Below are 21,661 nucleotides of genomic sequence, written 5' to 3'. Positions count from 1 at the left end.
CAAGTCCGTTTTATCGCTCGATTTTTACGGCCAAATGTTCTTGCGCCAAAGTCGAAATGCGTTCAGTTCAAGTGGGCAGCGACACATACCATCATACTCACATATATAATTGATTTCATTGCAAAATCCAACGAAATCGCAATAACACATTTTTGACGTAATCAATGAAATAATTTTCGTAGGGACGAAAACGAATCCGCTTGCGCAATTTCTGTCGCGATTAAATTGGAATGTTTGAAATTCAAATAAAAAAGTAAATATTGACAATGGTGCGATAACAATGTATGGGAACTTCTGAAAAACGATCTGTTTACGATTACATTGTATTTCCCCGTATATTCTTATCGAATAAATGGTTCTTATTGCTTTGTTGGAAGTGCACAAAGGGAATTGTGTTGCGTAGCTCTGCGACAACGGCATGATAACCGGTAGACTTGCATTGCGAACGTCACTGATTCCGAGAGCTGGGTGACGCTATTCGCTTTGGCATCGATGTTCGCATTGCATCGTGTTGACAAGAACCGATGTTGGATGGCGCCCTCAAACCAATGGTTTGAAACCATCATACAACATATACACACAGGTTGAATGTTTTTTTTTTTCCTTCTCCACAAAACAGTTACGTGAGAAATGGGTAAACGAGGCGAAAAACATCTAAACACCGTCATCCATTCAGCTTATGCAATTTGAAATTACTAGTGAATATGCTAATCATTTTTTTTTCTCTTCTCTCTCGATGTGGAAAAGAATATAGTTAATACTGCTGCTTCTGTTCTTGACATTCATTCCGGTTTGTTGGATATTGTTGTTATTACAAACATGCAAACACCCATCTCTCAAATGGTTGCACAATGTTTTGGATTCCAACAACGCTCGCGCACGGGCTTTTGATGCTTTGGTAGCAGCGAAAAACAATTTCTGTTTGTTCTGTCTCTTTCAGGTGCGCGTAATGTGTGTTTTTCTTTTTGTTTTGTTTCGTGCAGGTATTTAGCACGTGTCGCAAGAATATGATGGTGAGCGAAAAAGCCAGTAATTAAAATGAGCGATAGAACAAGCACAATGCAAGAAAATCAAATCGAAGCCGAAGACGAAGTAAATCAATTGATGTTTAAGTATAAAAATCTGTCTGGCACATAAATAAGTCAAGTACAAGCATTTCTATTTGTATCCGTTACACGTACACCATTTGATGATTACACAGTTTAATGAAATAGAAAAACAAAGAACAATTTTGCAATGAACATTCCAAACGATGATAAGTTCTGGTCGTTAAATTATTATGAATCGTTCACGATAATCGTGCCGACAACAAAATTGATAAGCTTTGACTTGATTATGGTACTTGCGCAAAAAAAAAGAGAGAATAACCTGTGGGAGTGAGCACAATTTTCGAAAAAAATGACATCACAACTTCATTTTGTACATCAAGCGACTATATTGAAGCAAGACATGAAACCGAACGAACGCATCGCTCGAAATGCAGAAAAAAAATAACCGAAAAATAATGAAATGAAACAAAAAATAACCACAAAATAGGTATGATTTGCTGCAAGTGTTGGGCTGCAAGTGTGGTGTATGCGTATGGCTTAAATTATGAAATGGTGTCGAGGTGTTACGCGATATATTTTAGTGCCATTGTTGCCATTGCTGAAGGTTATGAGAAATATATACATGTGTATATGCTGTGTGTGTGTGTGTGTGCATTGAAAATACGTACTGCATTACCACTCATTATATGATCATATTCGAGTAATAATAGCGCAATGCGGCCACCATAAAGCCAAGAGGAAATTTTCATTAAATTCAAGTTTCAACAAACGGGCGGTGTAGAGTAATAGCAACAATCAAACGGATTGTTAACAATAGCCATGGTAAATACGATGTGTTTTAGTTGTTTTGTATGTTTATTCTGTGTGCAATTGTTTTGCGCGAACGAAAATGTTAAACGGAAACGTTTATAATAAATTTAACGCAGCATTGCCTGACCAATTTTTTTTCTCTGAAGAATTAAGTGAATGAACAAAATAAAAACAATAAGCTACCGTTCGACGTTTCATTATTATGATTCAATTTAAACTTCGATTCCACTTTTCAATTCCATCCGCCTGCTGCTGCTGCTGCTGTAAAAGCGCAATTTTTCCTTTGATAAATCTAATCTAATCGGTTCGACAAAGTGATCGTGACTTTTGTCTTTCAAGCCTTTTTTCCTCGTTCGTTTGCTCACTTCACAGAAAGAAACTCCGAAGCTCGCAACATACACACAGAAGAAAAAAGTAAATACACTGAGCAAAAAGACAAAGGGAAAAAACCAAATTGTGCAATGACCTATTAAACTTGAATTTTAGTTTTGCTATTGTACCGGGGCTACGTATATGTATACGCACGAATGTCTTTTTCATATATTTTTCTCTCTCTCTCTCTCTCTCTCTCTTCATAACTAACGCTCGTGGATTTCGAATTTTTCGCTTGTGTAAACCTATTTCATATACCATTTTTTTCGCCACATACATCATATATACTGCTACTGCTCTGCCTTGAATCTTAGACTAAAAATGACATTGCACATTTACAGCCAGCGACATTACAATACGCAAGAATATTTTATTAAAAAATTCGATTATTTATTCGCAATGTTTCGTTAAATTTTGAGTTGTTTTTCTTCTTTGTTTCTCGTCTAGTTGAAACGATGATGAATTGAGTGGCCGCGCGGGAATTAAGAAAGAAGTACTACCATGTGTAGTAAATGTGCAATGTTTGAGTCGCGCGCGAGTCTCGACGAAGGCGTGTGTAACCCGTCTTCTATATTTGTCGGTATTGAATATGTTTTGTTTTTGTTTTTATTGTTAGTATAATTTGCATATTGAGCCTACCTTTCAGCGTCGGCAAAGACAAATTTCCTGAGTTTGAGATCACGTAACACGATGCCTTGCTCATGGCAACTTTTCACAACTTCACACATCTGACGAAACAGACGTTTCGCCTCTGGCTCTCGTAAACGCTTACGCACACGTACATATGAATGGAGATCACCCTGAGAATGAAGAGAGGCCAACAATACGGTTACAAATGTTCATACATACCGAAAAAAAAGATTTAAAAACCAAACGCCGAAAACGAATCAAACCGAATGAATGTCACTTGTTTGTTGTTCGCTCGGTTTTCGCATTCAGCATTCGCACTAATCTGATTTTCCGCTTCGAATGCGTTTCTTACCTGTGACGGAGTGAAGAATAAATATGTTTGGCTTGAACCTTGAATCACTTTGTGCAATGGATTTACGTGCGGGTGTCCATCTAATCGAAAATGAGCTGACAATAGATTTGTGCACGGATTATTGGCAACCTAAAAAACGAATAGAAGAAAACAGAAATATTTATTAAGAATTTTTTTTAAGTATTTTTCCGGTTCAACTAATAAATAAGAATTTTTGTATTCATAGCGCCCAACGCGAGACTGACTAGACAACGACACATTCTCTAAAGTTGAAACGGAAATGAGAAATAATTCATTTCCCTTTGAAATGATTCATCCTGTCGGTGAATATGTTGTTCCGTTTGTTGATGTTGTTCATTATGTAACAGGACTTATTACAGAGATATACCATACAAACATGTTCGGATAGGGAAACAGTTGACGGGGCAATTACGTTACACCGCATACGATTCACCGCATTTACGATGTATCTCGCTCTCTCTCACACACACATAACGAAACGGAAAGGTCGCAAAGCGATTAATAAAGAATTTCTCAAAAATAAAATACTCAGCGGTACCGTTTTCTTTTTTTTTTATCGTTTTGTACACTTCGATTTCAAAGCAACAGACAGACAGACAGACAAACAGACGAATGAAGTGAGGAAACAAAAACAAAACAACAACAACAACAACATCGAAATCATCGTAGAAACAAACGAAAGAAAAGAAAAAAAAAAACGATGCGAAGAACAAAGAAATAGGTCGATTGCGACCATCGTCAACGTAAAATTGAATACGATCGAGCGTCGAATCGACAATTGTGCGTTTGTCTCTTTCGACATCGAATTAGTATAAACACGTATTCTTTTTTTTTTCTTTCATATTGTTATGATTATTATTTAGCATTTCTGTTTTCTTTCTCAACTGTTTTCCGCATATTTAATGTTTTGTCCGCTGATAGGTCGTCCGCTTGAATACAATCTTGAGAACGAGTCTCATTCTACAGCTGAATGAAGGGAATAAACAACTTTCGGATTGCATGTAGAGAGTGAGCGAGAGAAACACTCGTATATGCCGAAGGAATTGCGACAAATGCGGTGTCGAAAAGAGAAAAAAAAAAGTTGATCTGGGACTGGGTCATGTGTTCATATGTTGTGAACTATGTCTGTTTATTTCTTTGATCGCTCCAGTTTTTTCGAACATGAATTTTACTTTTTTCTTCTTCTTCCACTGCAGTTGTGTGCAAGAAGATGTGCTTAATCTTAAATCTAATTCGATACGGTGTGGCATTCTTCTTTTTTTTCGGGGGAGAGAGTGAATAGAATGAGTACATCAAAAGATAACGCGAGATTGTATGCATTATCTTTTGTTTCGTTCTGATCTCATTTCAAAACACTGTCACCAATTCTGACTTTGATAAAGCCAAAATGGTTGCGTAAGAGTGCAACACAATCGATAAACAAGCGAACAAACAATTTTATCGGCAATTTTCAATTGACTGCTATAAAAAGTGTTTCAGCAAATTGTGCACAGAAAAAAAACGAAGAAAAAAAAGGTCGCTTTAGATCTGGTGCAGTGGCTTAACATGCATCACCTTGAGATAACTCGATGATTGAACGTTTGAATTTGCTGCCTTTTTTTCTTCACACACACACACACACACATGAACGCTGTTACGCAAGTCTAATTAATCAATTGCCCCGTCGTGTCTGTTCGAGTGTGTGTTGTCGCCGTTTTTTTTTCTCTCTTCTCATCGACGAATTGAGAAAACGCCATAAAAATTATATTCAGAAAGAATTTACAAATCGCTGATAAAATATGGCGCAAAAAATGAGAAACAAAATACACAACGAACCAATCAGTGCGTGTGTGTGTGTATGTGAACTTTACTGCGTTTGGCTTCTCATAACTAGCCATAAAACTGTCGAACCAAATGATATTTGATCAATTTCGTAAACTGCTTCTAGCAGATCGATATATACAAACACATTGCTACGCTAATTTCATCATACGATATATTGAGCAAACAAGAACCTCAATACCATAGGCGTACGCACGCGCCAGCAAGCGAGCGAGCGAACGAGCGTTTCCATACACATGATCTTGTTCTAATCGTCTCTCGGCGAGTTTTCGCACACACACCAAACGTACGATCGATGACGCTATTGCAAAAAATAAAAATCCGATTAATACGTTCTAATCGGCACGACGTATTCGCAACATGATGTAAGCACAATCGCTCTTGATTTTGTTTACACTGCGATAAACAAGTCATCGTCGCACCAAAAACGCGTGATGGCGACACGCATGTAGACTTCAGAACTCAAGCATATGTTTTGGAATGTTTTTTTTTTTCTTGCGAGCTCTCGTCCTCTCTCGAATGAATTGAATGGTTTAAACCGTGACTTTTTGCACGTAATAAAAATTGGGTGTGGAAACCGATTTCGATCAAAATTTTGTTTTTAATTTCAGTTCGCGAACTTTCAATGCGTTTATTGCATTTTAATTTTCAATGCTTTCGACATAAAATGAAGTTGATGCCAAGGGGCTTATGTGTCATACGATTCTAACGAGTCAATACGAAAAATGTTGGCAACTGTACGAGTCTTGCATATGAGTTTGCGAGTCACTGGTTCTTTGAGAAAAAAAAACGATTGACTCGAGTTAATTCATAGATTTGTTATGAATACGCTGTACTTCCTGTGTTAGGACTCGAAAGTGAATTTGTGCAAGTCAGCACTGACTAGCGATGGCAAATAAGCCCCCAGGTTAGCCACCGTTTAATGTATAAATTACTATTATCTCGGTGATTTTTACGAAAAAAAAAATCACTTGCTCAAAACAAGTTCGTTAGTAAATGTGTGTGTCACAAAAATTCGTTGAATAATTTCATTCGCTTGAATCTGAATTGAAACATTGATGCAGGAAAAAATGTTTTTAGCCAAAAATTATTTTTGTTTCAATTAAAACGCATTCAAGTCCTTTTGCGAGTCATCTTACATATGATTCTTTTCAGAAAAATTACATGCAAGCATTAACAATTTCAAAGAAAAATTATACACAAAAGATCATTTCATCGTAATTTCATGTTTATTGTTGTCTGCCAGCCTTTGATATGTATGAAACGTCATTCGCGTTCTATGTATTTATTTTTTATTTATCATAAATTTGTGTTGTGCTCGTCATCTCGTGACGATTGTCGTACGATACATTGTGATTGACGATATGTGATAAGATAGACAATGTGTTTCTTTAGCACAGAGTAACAAAGAAAACAACAAAATCTGTAAATTGTCAAGAGACTCCAACTCTCATCGCTGTGTTATCAGGCATTTTCAGAAGTTTAATGTCGAAATGATGATGCGGAAGCATAATTGCGCAATAATGAAGCTAAATAAAGTTGATTAGGTTGGGAGTATGTGTGGTCTTGGACTTTGTTTGAGCAAATTAAAGCGCGAAGATGACGACAAAGACGACGACGACAAGACACAACGCGTGCCTGTTGGAAAAAATCAAGGTTGACCAGCGTATAAATCGTCTAAACGATCTCCACTTCATAATGAAAGTGATTTAAGGTATAGTAGGTTGTTTGCCGCGCGAATAACCATGTCAACCAACTTCGTTCCGGGAATTTAAAATTTTACTTTTTATGCTTCTGTTGAACAGTCATAATGGGTTTCAACCGAAAAAATCGACGTTGAAAAACAAAGACGAAAGCATTGTCGCTTTGTCATCGGTGATACTTGTCTTTTATCCCCTTATCTCGCAATGTGTCTGCCTATCAATTTTATCAATGACAAAAGATAGCTGCCTATGCGCCTAATCAAAAACTAATAACAAAAAATCGTAAAAAAATATTGACGTACCTTGCAAACAAGTTCTTCGTGTGTTTTCACATCAATACACTTGTACAGTGTACTACCCTCGACCAAATCCAACAGCAGATATCGTTCGGCCAACAGAGCGGCATTCATTTGTTGCACAAGTCCGTTTTGATTGTGGATCAACGATCCATTTGTGCTGGATGTTGAGGCGTTTGCCATTGAATTGTTGCTGACGCCGACTGTAAAGCCACCGCTCGATTGCATCATGGAATTGTTGATGGCAATCGATTGGGGCATTTGTTGCATTGGATACTGTTGTTGTGGTTGTTGATACGCTTGCATTTGTTGTTGCTGGTGCGAACGAATCATGTGCGATTGCTGTTGTGGAATCGATTGTTGTTGCATTGGATACGGTCGTTGAATCAATTGCTGTGTTGCTTGCGACAAATTTTGTTGATTTACTTGCTGCAGCAATGCATTTGTAAGTGCGGCAACACGTTCATTCACAATATTTCCGGTATTCGCATCAAAAATGCGATGATGAAGACATTTCTTTTGTTGTTGCTGCTGCTGGTTTAGCTGTTGCAACTGTACGTGACCCTGTGCCGTGGTGACTGGTTCGCCATGCTGACCTTGACTCGAATTCAATTGACGAACATCGCCTGACGATACCAGCTCATCAGGCTTATCGGCCACCGTATTTGTTGCACTCGCATTACTCGATGTACGCGAACTTTCCATGTTTTATAATGAAATCGGGTTTTTATCACTTCCTTTGTCGTTTCGGTTGCGGCGGCTTTTTTTTCTTCTTCTTTTCTTTATTTCAATTGCTGTTATTCTGTGGCTATCAATATTTTCACCACAATCACAATGGGGATTTTCCTATGAATTATTTACAATGCAAATGATATTGAACACTTTGAATTTCTTCGTTTCGTTTTTGAGTCAATTGATATCAATACGATTTTTTTTTAAAAAGGTACGTCCGTTCGGTTCTATATTTATGTTTTTCTTTTCTTTGTTGAGTCTATCACATAAATCCGAAAATACCCTTTTTTCCCAGATATTTGCTCTTATTATTATATATTTGTTGTTTATTTTTCTGCCACTGAACACTTGTTAGTCGATCTTGTTGGTTTTAATTGAATTCCGCAATGTTCTTAAACATTTATTCCATTATTTTTGTTTACTCCATGTAAATCGATCGGTTTGAACTCGGTGCATTTTAAAAGTTATCGACGATATTAATCCAAATATGTTATAAATGCATGGTGTTTCAGTTTGAAATTCTGGTCGTTCAGCAGACGGTAACGGGTTTTACATGCGTTTGTATTTTACAATCGTTGATAATTGCAAAATTGAAGCAGCAGGAATTTACCTGTGGAAAGGAAAAAAAAGACAAAGCGATAAAAATTAAAGATAAGACAAACGTGTAAAAGATAAGGAACTGGATATTAAACCGGAAGTTGAAATTAAAAAAGTGCTGAAAAATGATGATTAATTCAAAAAGTTTCATTTGTGTATGAAATATTGTGTGTAATACATCAATCAGTGGTTAAATAGTCTCGAACAAAAGGCGTGACTTGTTCTTTTTTCTTCTATCGATTCACTGAAATGTGCTGAATTATTATGACTGGGGAATCGTCGCCAGTGTTCGATTAGCGATTGCTTTGATTAATATATCAACTAACTTGAAATGCTTGATAATATATTGTTTTCCCTGGTATTGAAAACTATTCGCATTTATGTGTTTAATAGGTGGCTATGGATTACAATCGGAAATTATTATTCGTTGGTTACAACGCGTTGTTGACATTGACAAACCACTTACACCAATGTCACTGTGTGGCATTTAAACAAAAGTGCCAATAAAATGCCGAGGTATGTAATGGAGTAAAATCACAAACAAAGAAAAGAAAACAAAATGAATATGGATTATAGACGTAGAATTTTCTGAAACATTCAGAACAAAGAATGTCATGCAATTGCTGGCAAGCGTATGATTCGACCGACACAAATATTTTATGGAGAATGTCACTGGCGAGCAGCATATTTATTGTAAATGTTAAAACTTATCATCGTGTGCGCATTGAATGCGTAATGTATAGCCATGCTCAAAATATCTATTTCAAAACAATTGTTAATTTAGGGACAGTTTATTGCATCACATTAGTCAAAATTATCGTCATCATTGAATCATATTGGAATTGTTTTTTGTGAGTTGCACTCACAACAACGTCGTGGTTTGTTTGTCATTTCATCATTTCCCAAAACGAAACAGTTTTTTTTTCTACTCTACGGCACTTTCAACATATATTTCCTTATCAACAGCTGCTCCCACTGTGGCTGGCGCTTATCAATTATACATATATATATTTTTTTTTCTTTTTGGTTAAACCTTTATGTTTTTGTTGACAATGGCACGAACGAAAAAGAAACGTAGAATCTAGCCCAGTAAAATGATCAGAAGCTCACACACCTTTTGACGTCGACACACAAAGAGAGACAGAGCGAACCGGTCATAGTGTACGAAAACACATGTCTGTGGAATAAATTTCAATGTCAACGTTGCGATGCATTAAAGGAATTAAAAGAATTGAGAAGCGAACGGCAGAGCAGAAAAATAAAGGGCCGAAACACAAATACGATGTGGGAGCGACTCGGCTTTTAGTTTTTCTGGTGTGGCTCAATTTACTGTGTACGGAATTCATTTCGGTGAGCATCAATTCAGCAGCGTGCCACACCACACACTCACACACCGAACGGACCGCACCAAAAGGAAATTGCGGCCAATAAAGACTATACAAATCGCTAAAAGAAATATTGGGCGCGTTGCACGGAATTGAAATTGTGAAACAAAGGTGTGGAAAAAAATAATGTCAATAAAAATAAAAAGAACTCCACTCTAAGGCTAATTATCTACTCTTTTTTTTTAAATTTATTTTATTCGTTTGTTCTTGCCCTGTGCGGTGTTGTTGTTGCCGTTTTTTGCACGACTTTGTGCTTGCCTCGGTTATCTATGTTCTATTTGTATTGTTCTCGTACTGCTACGATTCAATTGACAAACATTTCGTATAAAATCGTGTTCCAAATTAATGAAAAATTGTATTGTTTCGCCAATCTCGTTTACGTACCCAAGCAGCGGCAAAGAAACCGTTGCGTTTCTATTTGGAATGATTTTGCGCGAAAATTGATGTAACAAAAGATTCTTTTGAAAATAGTCTAAAACCGTTAGAATGCACGATAAAAACGAACAAATTGATATTCAAGTAATTTCTACCGTTTCCTAGCAATCCCATTCACAATGCACTTAATGCATGGAATGAGAAATTCTTTTGTTGTGTTTGAATTGAATCAGATAAACTCTTTTACGATTTGCGATTAAAAAAATGTTCTTCTATTCTACTGCAAACGAGAATGATGACAAAAAACAAAAAAAAGAACAGAAACAAGTTTGTACGAGTTGCGAACGAAGCGAAACAAAGGCAAATCACTTTATCGAAATGTGAATGAATGAGAATGAATGCACTGCGAGCGCAAGAACAACAATGCAACTAACTGCATTCTTTTGACTTGACACACCTAGGTTCTAATGCGCATTACGCATTACCTAATGTTGCAAGATGTTCAAGTGATCGCCGCACCGATTGTGACTGTGTGTGCATGTGGTATTGAAAATGGGGTTGGCAAACATTGGGTCGTTGAACTAAAGATGCAAGCAAAGAGATGTAATGCTGAAATGCATTTCTTGAGGGGTGAAAGGTTTGCTTGCTAAGTGCATATTCACTGCTTAAAGCAGTTTTGACTAGACTGAATTACTGAATCGACCAGGTTAGAAACCTTTGATGACATTCCTTTTGTACTTACTTATGCTGTTGCCATAGAAAACAACGCAAGTGGAATTTTGTTCATGTTAAAAATATGTGTACGATAACTTCGGAAGATATGAAATGTTATGTTTAAACAAAATTACACTATATATCAACCGAATGATTCACAATTCCCAGATTGCTCTATTTCGAGATTGTTCAATGCTCTGATTGGCAATTCCACATAATCTTAAGTCATAGTTGCGACACAAAGAAAATTTCAAGTCATGACGTTCAATGTGTTGAAATTTGATTAATACAAGTCAAATAATATAACATGTAGTTATGAAAACTCAGAACAGTATTTGTTATCTTTCGATAGCGGTCTCAACTGAAAATGCAAAAATATTTGTGAATAAATCATTTTTTTCTACGTTTTAATTCTTGACATTTTTTTTCTGTTGTTGGCAAATCCAAAAAAAAGCGCATTTCAATTAAATCGCATAATTTCGATGAGCCTTTCTTTTTAAAATTCCTTAAGAAATCTTCTTTGCTGACCACGATTACTTATGCACAAAAATTTTAAGCTTGACTGACAAATTTACTGTCGAAAATTCCAGCCGGTAAATCCCCCTGAAATGTTAACAAGTGAACCAATTCTGTTCAACAGAACGATGCATGCGCAAAGAAGAAACTCACAAAAAGTATATATGGGCAAATCGCTTAATCACCATTTATGGACGAAAACTTATTTGGTCTGAGTAGTATGCAGTAAACATCTACGCACAATCGCACAATGAGTCATTTGAATTTTGTTGTTACTGGTTAAGCTTTAAAACAAAGGGAGCAAAAAAAACATGCACATACCAAATTAAGCATGTAGAAACAAAGAGGCAACATTTTTGTACAACAGCAAAATATTCCCAAAACTCTGGGAGAAAAAAAAAAATAATAAAAGTGTGCAAACAGTCAACGAAATGCATTGTTCTTTCGAAGATTTTGAAGGTTACATTTTTAAGTTGCAAAATGAAGTTCATTCTTTTAAACCAGCAAAAGGGGCAAAAAAATTAATACAAACACAAAAATGCCTGCATATTCATTTGAAGATAAAGAAAGGTGATAAACACGAAATGCATAAAGTTAAAATCCTAATCGCAAGCACACAAATGCATATTTACAAGAGTGTACGAGTAAAGTACAAAGAGAAGCGTAAAATACGAGACGAGATGCTTCTAGCTGTTGAAAAGGGACCATAAAAAACACATTGACTTTAGCTTGTTTCTCAATTAGACTTCGGAAAACAGCACAGTTCAAATTTACATAAATTGCAAAACGTTCAAAGTGATTTAGTAAAAATGATGGTGGTGTGTTCGAATCGCTTTTTGCGGCAGCTCAGTTGCGTTGCTGTTGACAGACGTTCGGTACGTGTATGTGTGCAAATTGAGGCAGGTAGTCGAGATCGAAGATCAATCAAAACATTGATTGAAATGAGCTATAAAATACGCATTGATTCACAGCGTCAGAGCGCTGTTGCAGCATTTTGCGGCTGATATTGATGCAAACGATAGAAGCAGTGCGCAAATACAATATACATTGACAATTATATGTCGTTAGATGGCATTCTGTGCTCAGTCAACTGAGCGTAGGATTATACAATGCGACTCTTTTGTGTGTGTGATAAGTTTTCTGTGTGCAATATCATATTCGTTTTTGTTGTTGTTGCTTGAAATTGTTTAACCTCCGTAGACCTTCGAAACAAAAACCTCCTTTTCTGTTTCGGAATCTTTGTTCCCTCGTGCTTTTGTTGTGTGCTGTGCATATACTAAATTTCTGAAACGCGTTTTTTTCTCTCTCTCTCTCTCTCTCTCTTCTCTTCTCTGTTTTCGACAAATTCGAACAAATTGTGATATCGCCGCCAACTCGAAACAGCAAGCCAGCATTTATACACGTTTCGAGCACCTTTTCATGATTATTATTTGCATAAAATCATCCTAAAATGGATTAAATGACTTTATATTCCGTTTATAGCGATCGAAGTCTAGCACGTCTGTCGTCGTCTACTCCAAATGATCACACTCTGTGTTCACAATGTGTATAAATATTTTTGTTCGAATTGTTTTGTCGGTGTTTGCTTTGCATCTGTTTCTCTGTCTTGTGTGAGAGCCAACAGCGTCGTTCCACTCAAGCGCCAGTCGGAGTACGGTTGAAATTTAAGCCTGACCAAAGACTTAAATATAACATCGCGTAATTGGGTAGCATATACCACTCGACAAAAGCTAATCGTGTCGATTGCAACCTCTTTGATGTAATTCTCTTCATTTTTTTTTTTGTTGGAATATTTTCTTATCAACCTTTATTTATGATTGGAAGCGCGATTTTCGTGTGTGTGTGTGTGTGTGTGGATTTTCGATTAAATTACAGTTTGGAGGCATCGATGAAGAAAAAAAACACCGAAGAATTATCGGAATGCTTGGTTTTTTAACCTGCGCTTATGATATGTGGTCGTTATGAAGGTCGTGTAAGATTGTCATAGTACGTGATAAAAATCGTCTCGAGGCGAACGGTTTTGTCAGGCATCCACACACATACACACATTTCGATTGTCCAAGCCACAATTCGCCTTGTTTGTTGCAATCGGCTCTCTCTCTCTCGCTCGCTCGCGCGGCTGCTTATGACCTTGAAACGTTTGACTTTTTGATTCTCCTTTCGGCATCGCTTTCGACAAAAATCAACTACACACAATTGCATTTTCGACACCGACAACTTTTCAATTTCAATCAAAAAGCGCACAATGACGTTTGCGTAACCCGATTCGAATCATTTCGTTGCCGCTTTTTGTGTATGTGTGTGTCTGTGACGAGACCGTATATCCGACTTTGCAATATGCTTGTATGTGAGCCACACAATTGCCTATGTTTATGCTGTATCGCTCGTTAAGAAAACAAATTCATCGGTATCGTATTTTATATTGTAAGACACAAAAAAACCGAATGAGGAGATTTGATGAAGGAGCTGTGTGTGTATGCCACACTGTGTGGTGACGGTGTGATATTGAATACATGCGAAATGAAGAAAAAAGGTCAAATGGATTTTCGGTAAGTTTAGCATGTGTGTGGCAATGATTGTAAAATGTCACGACCACTACCACACAATCACAGAGAGTAAAGCATCATCTCCAGTTGAATGCCATCGCATTTTCCCTTAAACCAACTGTTGCGCTCCTTTTTATTTACTTCTTTGATTGCAATTTGCAATATAAAGCAACTCGATAATTCAATTATTCACGCTGTTTCGTTCACCATCGCTTTTTCTCTCTCTCTCTCGCTCTCTCCCTTTTCAACTTTACCGAAGAGGTTGATGAATTTAATTGAATTACCCATTGACCAATTAGATGCTGATGTAATTGAATTAATGAAAGGCTATTCATTGGTTCGTCTTTGCTTTTTTCGGGTACTATAAGTGAAAAAGTTCTTTTGGGCAACAAGACGTTATCCAGAAACAATGCGATTTCTTTATTTTAAAAATGCACAAATTCGAAAAGTGCTGTTTATTTGCTGTGCAAATAAATTCAATCATATGACAAAATTAAATTGTGCACGAGACATGTTAAAAACAACCAAACAAGTAATTGATTGACCACAATCGTAAAGAGAAGAAAAAAAATGTGCTAACGCGCTGTGTAGAATGATGGTGATTGGTGTCAAATCTCAAAGTCAAATGAAACATGAAATAAAATTGCCATCTAAATCTATCTATAAAACTGCATATCGCAATTGGTTGCGTATGCGAAAGACACACACGAGATACATCTTACGATACGAGCGCGTTAGCTCTATCGCTATGGTATATATACAGTTGTGAGTTGTGTTGGCGCTTTTCTATTCACGAAAAGCGAAAATCATCTCCATGCAAAACAAGTTTCAAGCAATAACATCATGCATAAGTAATCAATTCGATTGCGTTCTGGAGGCTAAATTTCGAATCAAAGGTGAACCAAGGTTTTGCACACACTGAAATAATGGAGCCCCCCCCCCCTCCGAAATGGAAATAAAAGTCAAATTTTTAAGGTCTTGCGTTACTTGTGGCACCGTTTCAGCGTTGGCAGTGTTGCTCTTTGTTTGTGTTTCAGTGCAATTTTCGACTGAATTGTCTTGTATTTAATGCTCAAAGCACAGTGCGGTCATTCGGCACAAATCTAACATTCCGAAAAAAAAAATGCAAACGATTCAATTTTGAACGAAAACGATTCAATTTTAAACGAGAACATTTGGAAATAATTATAAAGTTGAAGAAAAAATTGAATTTTATTGCTGAAAATTCTCCATAACTGGTTGAAACATGAGCCGAAAGGAAGGAAAAATCCTCAATTACTAAGATCTGTGTGTGACATCTTTTTTTTCTCAGCATAGCAAAACGCCACAAATCAGAAAACCATTTGACAAATTCCTCGAACAAAGTAATAAAAACATAAATGTTTCATTTATGTGCAATGGTCAAATGCCAGGGAAAAAAAAGTACTTCATTGTCGCAAACAGAGTTTCCTTGTTAGAAGATAGCAGAAAAGGACCACAAAAGCAATAAAAAACAAAACTAGAAGAGAAATGGGTATAGAACACCAATGATAGTTGTGCACAGAGAGAACAAAGTGCGCTTTCACATGGGTCGAAGTTGGTGACATGAAAGTAATAAAACGACCAACGACTACAGTCACACAAAGCGCATCGATATGTATGAAGTCAAAGTCTGTTCACATTCGGCTTTCTTCTCTGTCCTCTCTGCATATTTCAAAGGATACGTGTTCGTATGGTGTGTGAACCCCGTATCTATACACTATGAAACCACGTAGTGTGTTTGCGTTGCCATGGGGTTTGTTGCTATCCATCAATAAATTCCACTTTGAACAACACAGGATATTGTGATGAGCCCATTTCCATGCAACAAACAACATCAAAGAGCAATTCTTCTCAATTTGCACTCGACATGAGCAGACATGCAAATTTTGTGATGCACAATCTTACACCGAATAGCGGTACATCTATGGTTTTGCCAATCGATATTACACTCAATGCACGGAACGCATTCGAACTGATTTGAATTTGCGCACCAACATTGGAATTTCGCAACATTAGAATATTTGTGACATTAACTTTCTCAATAAAAGTTAACAACAATTCCGATTACTTGTTTATTTTCATTTTTTTTTTTCGCATACACACAAACACAACAAAAACATTGTACTCGTTGATTCTCTTTCGTTCTATCATTCTGATGTAAGCATATGGAAAAACCACGTCGCGTTCTAAATTTCGCGTATGAATTGGTTTTTCGTTTGATTATTTACTACGTGAAATTCACTCGTACATATGAAAAATGCCAAATGTCGCTGTTTGCCAATGAATTCGAGTGAAAGAGACAGCAATCATTTTGCAACTTTTTTTTTACACCATATGGAGGTCACGCGCGTTTTCAAAACAGAACACCAACCGTATAGAATTCTTCTAATGAATTCAAATTTTTCCCCTTTTTTTCGCAATTTTATTGTCAATTTTTTTACTCGTTGTTGGTCTGCTGCCATTGCGATTCAGTCGAAGTCGAATTTTATGTGTCACGTTGTTTAACTAATGTAATAAATATGCAATTAACAAAAGCAGCGGTTAATTCGTTGGCACTATGAACAACCGAAAAAAAAACAAAAAAATTTATTTCACTTTGGTATATCTGCATGTGCGCAAAAACGAAACAAAAAATCATGGTGTATGAACTAATTTGTTTTATGGATTTCATCATAGGTTTTGTGTCGGTCATAAATTTGGTCGTGCTTAGGAAATATGATTGTGCCGGTTATATGCATTTACATTGCATTGAATTTTGCTCATTAGAATGCAAAAAACAGGACAACATTTGTCGTTTATCACGTGATAAGAACATTTGCACAATGATTATTGGCTCGTTTCATTCTTGCGGCTTGTATCATTTTCAGCGTGGATTGAATTCAATTCAGACGATGGTTTGATTCGATGACAACAATATATAAACACATAACAAAATAACCATTTATTTAGTTTTAACGCTTGTAATTCTATTTTCACATACAAAAATCACTAAACCAAAATGAAGATGTGGTATTCATTACCTTGTTGAACTATTTAATTATATTTTCTTGCGAGACGCTTTTGCTCTTGATGAATATGATAGCAAATGTGAAACTGAAAACCAAATTTTTTATATTCGCACACTCTGGTGCTGATACGTTTTATTCCGTTGTTATTGTTGAATGGAACGGTAGAAACACTCAATCAACTCAATTTTATTTTGCCCGGTACGAAAAATAACTCTCAGTACTCTTGAATTCAATGGAATTCTTCCACGCAGAGAATAATACGAATGAAAAAAAAAAAAAAATTCTATAGACAGATGTACTATAGAGAGTGAGAAACACTAAACAAATATCGTTGGATGTGAAGCAAGAAAGCGAATTCTACTACACACTCGAACGAAATGAAACAGAAAAAAATATGAACCACTAGTGAGATGAAATTATTGCGACGCGATGAAAATTCCGAAACACATGCTAGCGAAGACGGCCATTTTCAAACTAAACGGTGATAGCATTGAACAAACCAACGATACTCTCTGGGCCCAAGCACATATACAGTGTCGTTGTTTGCGGTGCGCGTACATCATACAAGCATGGTTCGGTTGGCTTTGTGTGTACAATGCGGCGACTGTACCTTCACTGTATGTTTTGAATGAACACGCGGTTTTCTGTATTTTTCTCATTCTCTCCACTTCGGCACTCGATGCGGTTCGCCCTCTTTCTCGTTCTATGCGTTTGCCGATGTGTATTTGGTTTAACCTTCTCATGGGTTATTTCATAAGATCGCGCGAACAACCAAAATTTACAAACGTATAGCAATAGCTCCGCAACACACGCGGTATGTGTGTGTGTGTGTGAGCAAACATTTTCAAGCGCACAGCAATCGATGAGCATGTGTATCCTCTCATTCGACATGTGAGGAAATACGGTGTGCTTGCCGATTGGCACATACACGCTCTACCTGAACTACGTAGCTTGTTGAAATGGACACACACAGAGAGAGAGAGAATGCGTACGCATACATCATCCAGTCGAAACATGTACGAGCAAACGGCAACCGATACCACGCACATTGCGAACGTATTTTATTGTTGTTGGCTCATCGATGAAAACCTCTCTCTCAAACCAACGCACGCACTCAGTTGTCTCAGCAATGCCTGCGAAATATCGTCTCATGTTGTAATTTCAATTGCCTAGCGTCATCCGATGTTTCACAATGAAGCGTCATTCCGTTTTCCATTGAAATACACACATTGTTTACTATTTCGGTGGATACGATTCATAATTTTTAGTGCTCGGTCACAATAGACACCAAATCGTTCAAATTGAACGGTTATAGTACAAGATTTAATGAAACGAATGAGAATAAATCGAAAATTTGTATCAGAATCCGACTAGAATCGATTTGAAATATTTAAAAATATTCATTTCTGTCGAAAAAAGAGTTTAAAAAAAATCGAAATAACCATGAAATTGTGTTTAATATTCAAAATAGTGTCTTTGGCCTATTCACAATCATCAATTTGAACCAGTCCACTGTAAACGAACCACGACTATTGACTCATACGAACTTGACATTTCATCATTTCCATGACGTTTTAAATCAGTGCCTATATTTTTCCACATCGAATGAATCATCATCGTATTGTGTCGTCAGAATCTAGGGTATTTATTGTTTTTCTCCGTATCTCAATTCAAATAACAAAAAAGATATTAATATTCATTAAGTATACAAGTGGTCTTATTCGTCTATTTCGCAATAGCGTGTAATAATTGCAGGATGGTTGATGACGTGTTGTACTATGTTTTGGTGCTGTTGACACTGTTACCGGTATATTTGTTCTTCAAGCTGATTCAATGGATGGGATGGGAGCTATTCGTAAACAATTGATGACAATAAACTAGCCGAACAATGAAAAAGGATCAATTGAACAAGCAGCGTCTGGTTTGCGTAAGCTGGCAGTGATAATTTTGTTAAATTTTGATTGTTTACTAAACTGATTTTATTTTTTTCAGATAAACTCGCTAAAAATGTGAGGTTAATAGCCGCTGAGAGCAGTTGCAGAAGGATAATGACTGCGATAGAATAAGCAACGCTCTTTATCCAGTTGAAGTGCTCGACGTTTAAGCAACAGTTCACGTTCCAACAAGATTCGAGTTTGATTCAAAGCATTTCTGGTATCTTCAGCCTCTTTTATGGATACAGATAAGGCCAAAGTAGCTTCTTCGATGCTTCGTACTTCTTCAACCAGACCAACGTGTGCACGATCCCGGCAATTCTCAACATTTAGACGCCGATTACGATGGTCAAGCCGAGATTGAGCTACCTTCATTGGTGTATCCATGTTTTGCATATTTTGATTTAGATTTTCAATCAAGAGCTCGGTATCAGCTAGGCGTTTTAGGCACTGTAAGGAATGAGAAGATAATATAGGAGATTAGCAAGTTAATGCTGTGTGAACAACGAGCTTAGGAACTTGACAGTACATCTTTTAGAATTACATCAGAATGTTATTCATAAATTAATTTCTTTTACTCACATCCTTCAATTCTGACTCAAGTTTTCGACAAGCCTCATCAATGTTCGTGATGCGATGATTGAACGAACGAACCACACGATCGGCTTTAGTACGTAAATCTCTAGCCGCATTGATGAGTATAGCATCAACTTTTGCACGCAATTTTATCTACATGGATGATATTAATAACATTGAAATTATTTCATTTAACAGCAATATCATGTTGATGTCAATGTACCGATTTTTGTCGCACATCTTCACAATCGTTCAGAGCTTGTATTGTAAACTCTTCCCATGAATACTCTGTGGATTGCCTGCATTAGGAAGATCCGGAAAAATCGAAATAAATTAAGAAAATGTTTGGAAAAACTAAAACGAATCGCAAGTTTTGATTCAAAAGTACCCATCCATGAATCGAGTTGCACCCGGTTTGAAGAGAATCTCATGTGATCGATTGTTTAGCGACGAATTTCTGGCGTCAATTTCATAGGCGTGCATTTTATCGGACCAATCGCTTTCAAGTCGTTCACGTGCCGCTCGGTTTTCACTCTGTTGTGCATTGATGTCATTCAGTGTGGCGTGGAAAACAGTTCGAATCTCGGAGATCAATGCAACCTCTTCGATAAGTTCTTCCTCTGGCCCGTCACGTATCAATTCGCTATCGGGTCGTCGACTTCGCCGTTCAACACATTCCGTAGCTGTTGGAAATTAGTTATTTTTAGTTACAAATAAAGGAATTAGACTCTGATCAATATTACCGATAGACTCTGGTTTTTGCAAGACAGCTATTGCTTTCATCATACGATTCCGCTGCTCTGCCAAATTGCTTATTTCATCCATTTGTGCACGTATTGCTCGTTCCAGTGTTGTTTTCAATCGGTACACATCATGTGTACGATCTCTCAGCAATTTTGTACTATTTTCCTGGTGTCGATCAACCAATGCAATTGCATGATCGGTTGTGTCTTTGCCCTTGTCTTCAACTCTGTGCGGAAAGTTTTTCACTCGAAATGAAATGAATGACGAAAAAATTATGGGAAAAAAGGTAAGTGATTTACTTGAGACTTTGGAGGATGACTTGATGATTTTCATCGTAAATGTCAATGTTTCGTTGGTGCCATTCATTGGTGCTGAATCGCGTTACGGAATAATGATCAACGACTGGTTTAACACCAACCAAACCACTCGATGGATTCCAATCACATTTTCCAGTGGCCCATGGTCCAATCGCTCCCATTTTCTCACACATCTCTTCGTGTATCGATCGTGTACTTTCACATCTGGATGGACATTCATTCTGTGGATATTGAAATGGAAATTGTTTTGTTTTGTCGATAATTTAAATGATTAAAAAACATTTTTGTAGAAAAATTACTGTTAAATAAAAAAATAAAAAAATGGTTAACCTGCTGCTGCAAGTTGCCATCGTCCCAAGTGATTTTTTTGGTCTTTTCAATTTCCTCCTGAAAAAAAATGAGACAAGGTCATTTTATTAATCAAAATCAAGTAAGAAATTTCATTTCTGATTGCATCAAAACTTATCTAAAAGACGTACTTTCATACAGCACGGAATGTGCTCCACGCTATTTTCCGAATCCATTATTAACGAAAAGTGAGTATGGGTTTCTTCTATTTTTCTTCGATTCTGTCTTCTTTATTTAATGAATGAAACCTAGTGGTTGAAAAACGTAGGAGCAAACAATGCATAGGCAAGGAAAAAGAGAGAATATTCATACAATAGTGCAATTTGAGCCAACGTAATGAATTGTTTTATGAAATAAATAGCAACGGTTACCATTCTGACAAAATTGCTTGTGCGCGCAAGGTCGTCCGTTCAATACATATTTATGAACGCACACACACATTTTCCTTGTGCATCGAGCGATTTTCGCCGAATGTATTTGCTTTACAGCATTTTTTTTTATAGTAAATACGAAATTGGAGTCCGTATGTTTTATCAACAACAACAACAATGACGACAGCTGAGTCGCCAGACAGGTCTATTGCAAATGCAGCTATCTTATTACGCTTATCGCTCGAAATTCTCATTCAAACTCGCATAGTTTCCGTTGCAAATCGATCGATACTGATACAATGTTCGGCCGATTTTTGGGTCATGTGTACAATAATCAATAAAAATACGATCGATTGGCGTTCGATTCAATGAAAACTATCTATTTTCAGCATTGCACAAATTGAAATACAAACTCAAACATGT

At 36.8% G+C, this 21,661-nt stretch overlaps 2 protein-coding genes across 3 annotated transcripts in view; one reads left to right on the top strand and one right to left on the bottom strand.

Moving 5' to 3' along the window:
* The window catches only part of LOC129567441 (tribbles homolog 2-like), a 42,229-nt gene extending 24,804 nt beyond the window's left edge, over nucleotides 1-17,425 (bottom strand). The window contains exons 1-4 of the mRNA XM_055444311.1: nucleotides 16,961-17,425; nucleotides 7,061-8,396; nucleotides 3,214-3,342; nucleotides 2,871-3,031 (exon numbers count right to left, since the gene is read on the bottom strand). Of these exons, the coding sequence (XP_055300286.1) occupies nucleotides 2,871-3,031; nucleotides 3,214-3,342; nucleotides 7,061-7,759 (989 nt within the window). The 5' untranslated portion in view covers nucleotides 7,760-8,396; nucleotides 16,961-17,425. The remainder of the gene's footprint in view (nucleotides 1-2,870; nucleotides 3,032-3,213; nucleotides 3,343-7,060; nucleotides 8,397-16,960) is intronic.
* Nucleotides 8,126-20,881, top strand: LOC129567445 (uncharacterized). 2 transcript variants are annotated; one of them, XR_008687860.1, is made up of 5 exons: nucleotides 8,126-8,899; nucleotides 18,420-18,589; nucleotides 18,688-18,875; nucleotides 18,941-19,552; nucleotides 19,657-20,881. XR_008687860.1 is itself a non-coding variant. In XM_055444315.1 (4 exons), exon 3 carries the CDS (start codon nucleotides 18,705-18,707, stop codon nucleotides 18,813-18,815), a length of 111 nt encoding a protein of 36 aa, XP_055300290.1. In that variant the 5' UTR covers nucleotides 8,392-8,899; nucleotides 18,420-18,589; nucleotides 18,661-18,704; the 3' UTR covers nucleotides 18,816-18,875; nucleotides 18,941-20,881. The 2 variants fall into 2 exon arrangements, 1 of the variants encoding a protein (XP_055300290.1); XM_055444315.1 differs by having other exon boundaries at nucleotides 8,392-8,899; nucleotides 18,661-18,875; nucleotides 18,941-20,881.
* Nucleotides 20,882-21,661: the final 780 nt, after the last annotated feature.

Source organism: Sitodiplosis mosellana, unplaced genomic scaffold (genome assembly GCF_009176505.1).
Source record: "Sitodiplosis mosellana isolate CC-2019 unplaced genomic scaffold, AAFC_SMos_1.0 Smas_scaffold_11, whole genome shotgun sequence".
Lineage (NCBI taxonomy): Eukaryota > Metazoa > Arthropoda > Insecta > Diptera > Cecidomyiidae > Sitodiplosis > Sitodiplosis mosellana.
Note: the sequence above shows the minus strand (reverse complement) of the source record. Positions and strands in the feature narration are given on the sequence as shown.